This window comes from Chelonoidis abingdonii, chromosome 6, assembly GCF_003597395.2.
Source record: "Chelonoidis abingdonii isolate Lonesome George chromosome 6, CheloAbing_2.0, whole genome shotgun sequence".
In the NCBI taxonomy this organism is placed as follows: domain Eukaryota; kingdom Metazoa; phylum Chordata; order Testudines; family Testudinidae; genus Chelonoidis; species Chelonoidis abingdonii.
Window position 1 is genome coordinate 114344428 of NC_133774.1, and position 12212 is coordinate 114356639.

The following is a 12212-nucleotide window of genomic DNA, read 5'->3' on the forward strand; positions in this document are numbered from 1 at the left end:
CCAAACGGGGAACCATTCCTCCCTCCTGCACCATAATAATGCTATTTTAGTCATTCAGATTTAAGAAAAATATCCAGAAAAGTGCAGCATAAATATAAAATAGATAAAAGTGTTGTGTGGTATGAAAGTGTAACTGGCATGAGTATGAAATGAGAGCAGTACTCCAAGTGATGTAGAGATGAGAAATTTATGAAGGTCATCCCAAATGAGGCCCAATAAAGACTTTAGACGACCTCATACCCTCCTGGATAACAGATGGTCATGCCACAGTTTACAGAAATATTGTTTGAGTTTTAATATTTTTTATTAAAACTTTTTTTCATAACCACCTGCCTGTAAAGCCAGAGTTCCTTAATATCAGGTAGCTAACTATAAAGCCTTGGGGAGAGAGAAAACTTATAAATAAAGTAGCTCTTCTATAAATCATCATGTCAGAGCTTTATGGTCTAACCTCTCGTAATCTACCAGGGGCTCAAAACAAGTGTGGTATTCCACCAAACAAAGGGATTCATAGCTCGCTGATGGGGTAAAGCTCTCACTCCCCTAGTATTCCTGGTTCATTAGTCCTTCAGTCTATCACAACTGTATAGTGCCCAACCTGCACGTCAAATCAGTATATATGAGTGAGGGGGAGATTCTATATGAAGCAGAAAAAATATGCACACCGCCAGATTGGCAGGAGCAGGTTGTTTTGAAGCTGCTTATAGGTTTGGAATGGTAGATCATGTCCAGGAGAAGATGAATCTATGGACAGAGTGGAGGTGAGGTGGTCAAAGGTCCATAGCAATGTATTTTATTATATGGACAAGGAGATAGAAGTTGAAGTCTGCTGTAGAGAGCTATTATTTCACAATTTTTAATGGACCAACAGTGGGATAGAATGCAAACTTTCCGATTATGGGCAAGATTACCATTTTTACAGCATGCATGGTGGCAGTTTCCTTCAGAAACTAAAACCAGTGACACATGAATTTTTAAAATACTTTTAAGAAACTGTGCACAAAAGAGATATCTCGGTGTTTTCAAACCTGCTGTGTATGAACTCTCAGCATCAGACATCAAATGTAACTCCCGCAGCCCCAAAGTCATGGAGGCTTTTTCTGGACTGGCAGAGAAAAATGGTTAACGCAGTGGTTCCCAAACTTGTTCCACCACTTGTGTAGGGAAAGCCCCTGGTGGGCCAGGCTGGTTTGTTACCTGCTGCGTCTGCAGGTTCGGCCGATAGCAGCTCCCAGTGGCCGCGGTTCGCCTCTCCAGGCCAATGGGAGCTGCAGGAAGTGGTGCGGGCCGAGGGACATACTGGCCGCCGCTTCCCACAGCCCCCATTGGCCTGGAGCAGTGAACTGTGGCACTGGGAGCTGCTGTCGGCTGAACCTGTGGACATGGCAGGTAAACAAACCGGCCTGGCCTGCCAGGGGCTTTCCATGCACAAGTGGTGGAACAAGTTTGGGAACCACTGGGTTAATGGGTCTATTTAGGGTCTCCCCTTCCACAAGGGTTTGGAATGGGCTAGCCAAGAAGGGAGGAAAGCATCACCTGAGCTAGTGGGCAGGCTGGTGGGACTCAGGTAAGCCACTGGTCTCTGAGTGGCTGGAGGAGGGTTTATAAGCTCTGTCCTTCTAGCTTGAGCCTTCCCTCCCAGGGGATTAGTACAGGACTGGGGTTTTTTGGTCTGCTCTGGACTTCAGTTAGTTGCTTTTTTGAGGACTGAGAAAGAATTTTTCTCACTGACAGATTAGAGGGGTAGGATTTTTTATTATTTTTTTTAATCTTCCACACAGCAGCTCATGGACCTGGTGGAGTAGATCAGGAGGCACAGCTCATGTTGTCACAATTTAGCAGGTTGGCTGGGGACTGGAGCAGGGGCTCCCTATGTCAGGTACAACAAAGAGACAACCCGCTTTCCTCAATCCCTTAACCCTGATATAAGGTGAAGGCAGTGGAGTGGGTCCCAGCAATGAGCTGGGAACCAGCTGGGCAGGGGTGGGAGGCTCACTTTCAGCTCCCCATTAGGTGGAAATGATTAAAGAAGGAATCATGATCTGCAATGTATGAGTTATTGCAATATATATTTCCCAGATGAATTCCGTTGTTAAAGTTGTGGCCTAATTAAATCACATCCCCTGTGTACCTTGTCTTTCTTCCCCCGTGCCTGAGACAAAGACAATATTGCATTCTATTTAGGTGACATCTTTTTGCTGTTTTTGTTAGTTTATTTGTTAACCTGTTTACACCTGTCAACACCTTAGTAAGAAAAGCAAGTGATAAATGAACATTCAGTTTAAAACAGATCTAAAATTATAGAAAAAGACTACGAAATGTAGAACTTGAAGGGACCTTGAGAAGTCATCTAGTCCAGCCCCCTGCACTGAGGCAGGACCAAGAAAACCTAGAACACCCCTGACAGGGGTTTGTCTAACCTGTTCTTGAAAACCTCCAAAGATGGGGATTCCATAACCTCCCTTGGAAGCCTATTCTAGAGCTTAACTCCTCCTTAGAGTTAGAAAGTTTTTCCTAATATCAACCTTAAATTTCCCTTGCTGCAGACTAAGCTCATTACTTCTTGTCCTACCTTCAGTGGACATGTAGAACAATTGATCACTATCCTCTCTACAACAGACCTTATCAGGTGCCCCCTCAGCCTTATTTTAATATATGGAGATATACCTATCTCTTAGAACTGGAAGGGACCTTGAAAGGTCATCGAGTCCAGCCCCCTGCCTTCACTAGCAGGACCAAGTACTGATTTCGTTTCTATTCTGTTTAGGTCCAGAAAAGAACAGAAACAACTGTACGTTATTTTTATCATTGAGCCTGCAAAAACCCTACATAAATTGCAATGATTTGGACATGTGTATGTGCATATTTATTTGTTTTTCCTAAAGTTAAGTACTGTAAGTATTTTTGGGAAAATTGTCAGAGTGGCCCTCAGCAAGAGTTGGTGGCCACACTCCGAGGCCACCAAAAGATTTGTTGTGAGAACCCCGATGCCAGTTATTCCCCATTTAGTAGTTGTGCATTTGATTTTTCCTCTCTAAAAGTAATACTTTGCACTTTGTCTTTATTGAATTTCATCTTGTTGATTTCAGACCAATTCTCCTATTTGTCAAGGTTGTTTTGAACTATAATCCTCCAAAGTGGTTGCAACCCTCCCTCTCAGTTAGGCGTCATCTGCAAATTTTATAAGCTTACTCTCCACTCCATTATCCAAGTCATTAATAAAAATGTTTGAATAAAACTGAAGCCAGGATAAAGTAAGTTTGGGCTAGATGATCTTGTATCACTCTGCTAGATTCTCTTTGGCCATAGAAGGGTTTTAATGAAAGACGTCAGGTGTAACTCATGAAATGTTGCATGAATTATGCCAAGCAAAGATTCAAAATGAACAATAGGTTCTTCTTCAACTGCACATGAGCAAATACTAAAGCACAACTTTTTCCATTTCATCTCCCAAGAATATTTGACGCACTGTGCTTCATTTTATCATCACCATGTAAAATAAATATTAGTCTTATTAATGGCATGATGTCAGCTACAGTACCATTTTTGGGAGTCCATTACAAAATGAAGTGCAATAAAGCAAATCACCTCAAGATCCAGAACCACTAAAAGGATTCAGAATGATTAATTTGTTAATGACATGCTTATATCTGTCAAAAGTTCACAGATGCCATATTAACTGCTGCAATCACAAAATTCCAGTACTAAAGAAGAAAATACGTTTGAATGTGTGATAAGGCTTGTCCCTGCAAACAATGACAAATGAGCTTTCATCTGCTTCCTTTATATAGTGACTAGCAGAGCAGAGTTTAGAATAGTTAAGAATGTTCAAATAACAAAACAAATGTTTATTTGTAAGCACGTAAGTGTGTTCACAAAATGCTAGAGGCTCAATTTGGTGTCTTCAGTGGGCCCTGGATGTTAAGCTATTCCACGTAAGGGGACACTGTCAAGTAACTATATTTGGAAGTTCTCTTTGTGTAAATATGTATGTGAATGAAGTTTAAAACTAACGAGACTGATCTCAGTGTATCCATCACTTACTTCTTGTCAGTAGTTTGCTTGAGTGCACCACCTCTCAAATTGCAGAGACAGCATTCCTAAAGAAAAAAAAGTAAAAACAAGTAAGTGATACTGACTACTAGTAATGCCAATTTTATTCATTTAATGTTTTAAAAGATTTGCAAACTATTATTATTGACTGACTTATAACATGACATTCACAAACATCACAGTGCCACACAAGACAAATATAAAAATGTAATAATAGAATAACAAGCCCAAAGAGCCACAGAAAAAACGAGTTTTGAGACTAACCCTTGAAAAAACTGAGCAATCATTTGAATAAATTTCAAATGCAAGGGCGTTCCCCTAATGCTTGAATATAAAGTCCTGTACCTGGAATTAATACAGAGCCCATCAGGTTAAACTGAATTAAAATTGCACATCATTAAATAAGTAAAAATTACTATGGAATCAGACCTCAACTGCGTACTTCGGGGACGAGCTTTTTTGTCATGCAATTGCACAATAATAGAGATCAGCTAGGACACTCATGCCGATAATTCCCAGACGTATACACTGTGAGAAGTAGTGTGATCTAGCAGATAGAGCACTGGATTGGGGCTCAGGAGACCTACATTCTATTTCCGGCTCTACTACTGGCCTTCTGAGTGATCTTGGGTGAGCCAGTTACTTCCCTTTGCTTCAGTTTCCCATCTCTCAAATGGGGATGATAGTGATCTCCTTTGTAAAGTGCTTTGAGATCTACTGATGAAAAGTGCTCTATGAAAGCTAATAATAAAGTTAGTGGGGGGCCAGTGACTCTGGAACTGTATTGTCCCCTTGATCCAACAAAGCACAAGTTTGTTGATTTTCAGGGTGCATGGCAAGGCCTGTTTCTGAGGTTCCCAAGATTTCTTTGGTCAGAGGAATGGTTTGGTGAATAGCTCTCCCACTCCACCTCCTCACACCACACTCTAGTACAAATGCTCTGCTTACTCCTTTCTGATGACTCTCTCTCTCTCTTCAGCCCTCCACCTTTTCTGCCTCCCTTCTCTTTCCTTCTGTCTTCTTATCTTCTCTCCCCAAATTTTATTTTCTTTCTTTTTTCCTTCATTATTGGGTTTTGTTCCCCTCTCTACATTGCTTTCTAACACTGTTCCCCCCATGCTACATGACGCATATGGTGGAGAGAACTGACTGGTAGTTCTGGGGCCCTGGGACACATGCACACTAATTATTATGATTATTTATAATTTGTATTACCGCAGCACCAGTGAGCCTATCATGGAGCTAGACTCCATTGTGCCGGGCACGATACAAACACAGAACTAAAAGATAGTCCCTGCCCCAAGGAGCTTTGTAGCTGAGTTGTGTTGTTGAAAGAGTGGAGATCCAAATCTTGAGCTAAAAAGCTGCCTCCTGATCTTGTGGCTCTGATGTATTAGGGATCATCAAATGTATAAGGAAGTAGGGAGGGAAGACAGTATTCCAGGAGCTGCTCATTGCTTTACCCACAGTAGCTTGTTTACACTGGACACTCAGAGGTGATTCAGGGTGTGTTGGTTGGATAGACCACTTGGAACCCAAAAATGTGCCCTCAAGGTCACAGTTCCCCCACATTCCACTACCCTTTATAGAAGCATGCAATGCCTGCCTCAGTAAGTGGAACCTTATGACTCAGTAGTTCCCTCAAATGTTCAAAGCATGGGAACTAGACCCAATTACTAGGAACAGATGTAAATGGGAAAACTGGACAGAAAGTGGCTGCTGCTTTAGAGAGAAATAATGGTCTGCTTCCTCACTGGGAGGGACCCAAATTGTATTATTCTGTTTACCATTGTAAGCCTTGTTTTCTGAGTAAACAGCCCAAAAGGCTAAGGGCATTTTTTCCAAGGGACTTCACTGGTCGTTGGCTCTCTGAGAATAAACTCTTTTCCTGGAACAGGAATTTTAGCCCAAACTAAGGAGTCTCCTAGAGTTGTAAGTGGGGTTCTGGAACTGGGCCCTATCACACAGAATCCTGCATTTCTCCCACCACTCAAAGCTCCTGTTCCGAGCCTATGCTCCCTGGACTGGTCTGACACCCCATCAGTGTGACCCACGTCCATTGAGCTGGGCTGTTTCTCCTCTCTCTTGGGCTCTCAATTTCCCTGGCTGCTTGGAGAAAAGGAGGAGTAGTCTGGTATTTCTAGTCTGTATACTTCCAACTATGTTGTATGGCAGTAGGCAGAGCGAGAGGAACTCTGGTCTGCCCCAGGGATTTCGTGTCTCTCTCGATCCACATGCCAAGCAGAACTGGTTTAACCTACATTCTTACTATTTCAAGCACTGTTCCTTGTTATGTTGCTTCAAGCACCGGAGATAATCCCTCTTCTTCCTTTATCTTATGACCTCTCAAACATTTGTAGACTCTTATCATATCCTCCACTCAGTCTCCTTTTCTTCAAGCTGTAATGTTAAATTCTCATAACCTCTCATCAAGGTCAGATCTTCTAATCCTTTTATCATGTTGGTTGCTCTTCTCTGGATTCTCTCTCATTTATCTGTCATTAGCATAATGAGATGCTGAAATCTATATATTCTCAAGTGTGGCCATATCAAGGCTGAATAAACAAGCATATTACGTCCTTATCCGGCATATGATATCCCTGTACCAAGAGCAACACACTAGTAGAGAACTACTGAGCCAAGAAAGGCGAGGATTTTCCTAAACTAGATGCCAAGTATCCAAAACGCTAAGGCTTTGTACACTTTAGTTCACATCACTCTCAGCTGACTCTGAAATATCATGACAAGAGTGCCTCTAAGCAGCTTACAGGCACAGGACACAGTTTCCAATAATGACAATAAAAATACGAGGAAACATATAATTTTGTAAGTAGGTCACTGTCATAAGTAGATAGGTAAGGGTTAATTTTCTTTTACCTGTAAAGGGTGAACAAAGGGGGAACCAAACACCTGACCAGAGGACCAATCAGAGACCTGAATTTTTTTTTAAGAGTCTGGGAGGGAACTGGAAACTCGGTGTCTTTTTGTTTTCCTCGGCTGTGAGTAAACAAGCTTTTCTTCTAACTCCATCTTCTTTCAAATATTCTACTATCAAGTGTGAGTACAAAGGAACCAAAGTAATCGGCTGTGATGTGCTTTGATTTGTATTTACATGGGTGTTGATTTGCTGGACTGGTTTAATTGGGCTATCTTTTAAATCAGACTGTTTATTCCTATTTTCTTATAAGCCAAGAGCCTGTATTGACATCTTAATGCAGTGATGATATTTTTCTGTATTTTCTTTCTCTTTATATAAAGTTCTTTTTAAAACCTGGTTGAGGTTTTTGGTTTTTCTCTGGTGAGGCTACAGGAAGGAGGGGTGGAAAATCTCTTTATGTTAGCTTTACTAGGTTTGAAGGCATCGCCTCAGGGGGAGGGTGATTACCCTCTTTGTTTTGCCTTCAAGGCGTTAAGTACTGCATCGCCCAGGCTCACCCAGGGAGGGAAGCGGGGGAGCAGATAACGAGGAGACAAGGGGGAGGAACTTGTTTTCCCGTTTGAGATAGGGAGACCCAGGGGTCTGGGTCTTGGGGGTCCTCCCAGGGAAAGTTGGGGAGGCCAGAGAGGGGGTCCCCCCAAGGAATTTGGGGAACCCAGGCTGATAGTAGCCTCAATACTATCTGGTGGCAGCGAAATAAGATCCAAGCTGGGTATAAGCTTGGGGAGGTTCACAGTAAGCACCCAGATTGTGTACGCTAAGGTCCAGATTTGGGACAGAGTTTACCACAGTCACACAGAAAATTCTTTCCATTTAAAAGAGCCTGAAAAATAAAATTTAAAGGAGTCAAATTTATTGCAGATGAATCTGTCTCTTGGTGTCGAGACAGAGAAAAGGGAACATGAGGGAAAAGAGAAGTTTGATCCAAATAGACATAAAGGTTTAGGCCCAAATCCTGGCTCAGTCAAATCTGTGCTCTATGGCTTCAAACATGTCTCACGGTCAGTGAGAAAATGAATGGGCCAGGAAGCACAAAGGGAAAGATCCAAAATGGATCTCTGTTACCCAGAGAGGGGAAAGGACCATCAGGCCTATGATCTTCCCACCTCTGCAGTGATCAATAAAAGGGGAAGAGAGACAACAGCATTTCCTTAAGGAACCCATCTATGACTCATTTTCAGTACTGCAGCAGTTTGGTAGGGATTACCAAAAGGAAAAGCTAGAATAATCTCTCCAGATAGGGAAAAAAAGAAAAAATCTGTCTTAGGTATGCCTCCTTGGGACAAAAAGCTCATTTGTATGAACTCATTTTCTCCCCACCCCTCACACAGTTCGATGGTTTCTAAACCTTATGGGAGCACATTTCTTCTTCCATTCTTGCTTTAAAAATGAAGTGGCTTTTTTTCCTGTCTGAAAAATAACCGTCAGTATTTTCACTCCTACTTTATAATCCCCTGCTGTTGTTGTTCATGCTTTGTTCTAAAAATTAATGCTGGGATAAGAATAAACTTGTTTTAATGTCCCTCACCTGTGACAAATATTTGTAATTAGAAGGAAGAGCCTAAAGTTACCACCTGCACTATATTCTGTTATTGCATCTAGGCAAGGCTCAGAGCCCTGAAAACTTCCTATGAATACAATAAAGATTATTCAAGCAGCAGCGGGTAAAAATTCAGTTTTTTCCTTATAGAAATTTCTCTGTATCAGGTTGTTATTAAGAAACCACCCATATTGCTGTTCATTCCATACGTATCTACTATAGGGTTTCTTGCATCTTCTTCTGGGGCACTGTCATGGTCAGAAACAGAAGGCGGGACTCTCACCTCCACTCCAGCACCTTTACACCAGGTAAAAGGGTCTGACTGATGTAAAAGGCTGTAAAAACTAATTCCTGGTAGGGGAGGATTCCTCCAATGCATGACTGCAGAAGACTGCCTTATGGCTGTCTTCCAAGGACAAGCCCTCGTGTAGTGGGCATACTGGAGGAAGAAGGTCCCTAAACACATAGCACTGCAGAGACTCTGGGCAGTGATGTGACCCATAAACAGCTGGGGAGAGGCTGTCATATCTTAAGCCCCCCAGAGATGTCTGGATTTCATTGGTGGAGCATGGAGCAGACCAGAAATGGAAGGATGCAAAGGAGGCTTAAAGCCACCTCAACTCCCCCTTCCCATGGACTATGCGTTCTATCCTGTGTGTCTCAGAAGCACAGTACAGAATCTCACATGGACTATTGGAGTATATGCATCTGGTGTGATCTGATATGGCAAGTTCTATGCAGCTACCTTAGCCATATTGCTGACAATGAAAATTTTGGAGTTTGGTTGTTTTGGGGGGGGGGGGGAAGAGTGATTATTCAAACTAAAAGTGGGAAGAAATCCTTTAAGTGCTGAGCAGCACTAAGCTTGGACAATTACATCTGCTATGGACAAAAGTAGTATTGGTGAAATGATGTATGCACTACGAGCTCTTGCCCATGGCCTACAGAAGATATATATATATATCTCAGGATAGCACTGGTCTTTGCTGCAGGTGCACTGTATTAGAAGAATATGTCCAATCTGTAATCCACCATCACTCCTTAAAATTCACCGCTTGCTTTACACAAGAAACTTTCTCCCATTTTGTACTTTGGCTGAATATTAATTTCTCCCCTAGTCTATTATTTCACATTTATCTAAATTAAATCTCAAGACCATTTTAAATTGCTGATCTGTTTAAAGATCTCCAGAACATTCTATACTTTTAAAAAAATCTGTCCTTTAGTGAGCATGCAATCTTGCCTAGTTTCATATGATTTGAGAACATATTGAAGCTACAGTTTATCTTCCAGATCCTTAATGAAGATAATAAATAGTATAATTGCCAGTACCAATCACCCTGTGGTACCAAGACTGTCAAGAATCTTCAATTTGATATTGTACAATTACTCCGGTTTACAATGGTATAGCAAGGTTTGTAACCACCCTATGGTATTCTTACACATGTACACTGTCTTTTCCATTACTTTGCTACTATTTTTACAAGGAACTGTACTGAAAGGCTGACATACAAGTAAACTGAAAGAACCTTTCTTCTCTTTGTCCATCCTACCTGTAATTATAGCCAAGATGGGGATCAGGTTTGTTCAAATGAATATCATTTATTAATTCAAAATTAGTTATTAGTTATTATTAGGCCACAGTAAATACCACAAAAATATCACACAACTATTCATTGAAATTTAAAAATGAACGTCCTCTGGTTGGATCTGAGTACCTTTTTTTACTTTCTTCCAAGCTATTGTTGTCGTTGTTGACACCAATGCTTACAGAAAATGGTTTTTGAACTCACGTGAATACTTTCTTCAGAGGTAGCAGTCTTTTATATGGGATAGGCGTCTGTCTGACACAGCAAGGAAACAAGATTCCCCAAACCCATCTGCAGAGCCTTGCCACAGATGCGTATAAACAAGCCAAACAAAGATTTGACAGTACTCTTACTGATAACTAGGGTATGAACTTTTCACATCCTGGTTTCTCCTTAAATTGCTCTCTTCCCCCTGAGACAGTGAAAGCCCCTGTGGCTTCTTCAAAATCAGATCATAAGAGCTGCCCTTAGTCAATCAGGGAACCGGAAAAAAAATTACATATGTGACCAATCAAATTTAACTGACCCATTTGAATTTCAGGTATCAAATATTCAGAGTACACTATATAACTAAGTTTAAAAAATGCTCTGAATGCATATGAACAACAAAGGAATCCAAGGAACTCGTGACTTGTCAAGGGCATTCTGCAAGCAGAAAAAGGAGCTAAATTCAAATAAATAAATTATTTTCTGGGAATTAGTTGTCTGACTATAATTATTACTCTTCATATGCCTGTCTTCTAAATGATTACATTCTATAGAAGCTTTTAGTAATATTAATTTGTCACAAAAATGTAAAAATGCCAGAGTGGCACATTAGATTTTGAATAGCTTCACATCAGCAGCTTCATAAAAAAGTTACATTTGGGATGGGAGATAACTCTATGTTTTTAATATGATACAGAACCATATTTAAATTTTACAGCAAACCAGTCTAGGAAAAATGCATTGTTGTTCTGCAGTGCTAAGCATACATTGTAAAGAAAAAAAAACCATAATACTATACCATGTGCATGGTGACTGGTAAAAATGATACCGAATAATTAAATGATGTCAGCTTGACTTTAATCCTTACAGCCTAGCCTACTCTTACTATCATTTTTGTTTGTTTGTTAATAAGAGTCTCTATTTTGAAAAACAAACAGAATGGACTCAAGGAAGCTTAGAAAAAGAACTTTAATTAACAGAGGTACCAGAATGGATCATTTCAGGTAAATATGTATTTTGGCTGGTGGGTTAATGCATGGCAAGTATTGATAATATGTTTGCAGCATTTTAATTAGCTCACTGTTTGCCCAGTTAATTATACATTTAGTATTGTAATCTAAGGTCTCCTTTTTCTACTACTCCTCACGGTCAACAGGCTTTTCCCAGGCCTCTACTGACTGCAACCAGTGACTGGAAAGCATTTCTTAAGATGCTTTCTCAGCCAACTGCTAAAGGATAGGCACAGTTTTCTCCCCCATTGCCACTGAGAAGAGATCAGTTGATTCCCCTTCATGAATATACTTAGTGACATTATCTCAAAATAATCTTGGACTCAGATGGTCTCATTAAAAACAACTTTATGAAGTTTAGAGAAAAATCATAAATTTAAATAAGCTTCTAATCTTGAACTCTGCCAAAGCTAAGCTGTGTAGTACAATTTGTGTAGTTGCAATGCAGAAACAAAAGCTTACACTTTTCCCAGCTTGCCCTGGTCTCTTCTACAGAGCATCCCCACTGAACCCAAAATAAGTGTCCCTGGCTCTCCCTCCCTCTTCTCTCAGTCTCACAGTCTGGTCACTCACAAGGTATTAACACAGATATTCCTTCTGAGGTGACAATGCTGTCTCTCACGTTACATACATTATACACTTCCCAAATCCATTCAGATTTGTGTTCATTGCTTTGGATAAGCAGTTTGGTTTTTTTTACAATATTTATCTGGAAGTGTTCTTTAAGGGGGCTCTCTCTTAGGGTGGATTTTCATTTCACTCCAACATGATGGACTGCATAGAAAACAGCCTTTTGGGATGCCGATTAACCTCCTATCAAATATTTACTATCTCTGACTTGTGGTGTTACCTTAAAACCAACTCTTTATACAGAC

General features: G+C 40.7%; 1 protein-coding gene across 3 annotated transcripts in view; it reads right to left on the minus strand.

The window, feature by feature from the left end:
- Positions 1–12212, minus strand: part of KDM4C (lysine demethylase 4C) — a 431136-nt gene that overhangs the window by 109985 nt on the left and 308939 nt on the right. For all 3 annotated transcript variants that reach the window (XM_032803407.2, XM_032803405.2, XM_032803406.2), the window contains one exon: positions 4045–4100. In XM_032803407.2, the coding sequence (XP_032659298.1) occupies positions 4045–4100 (56 nt within the window). The remainder of the gene's footprint in view (positions 1–4044; positions 4101–12212) is intronic.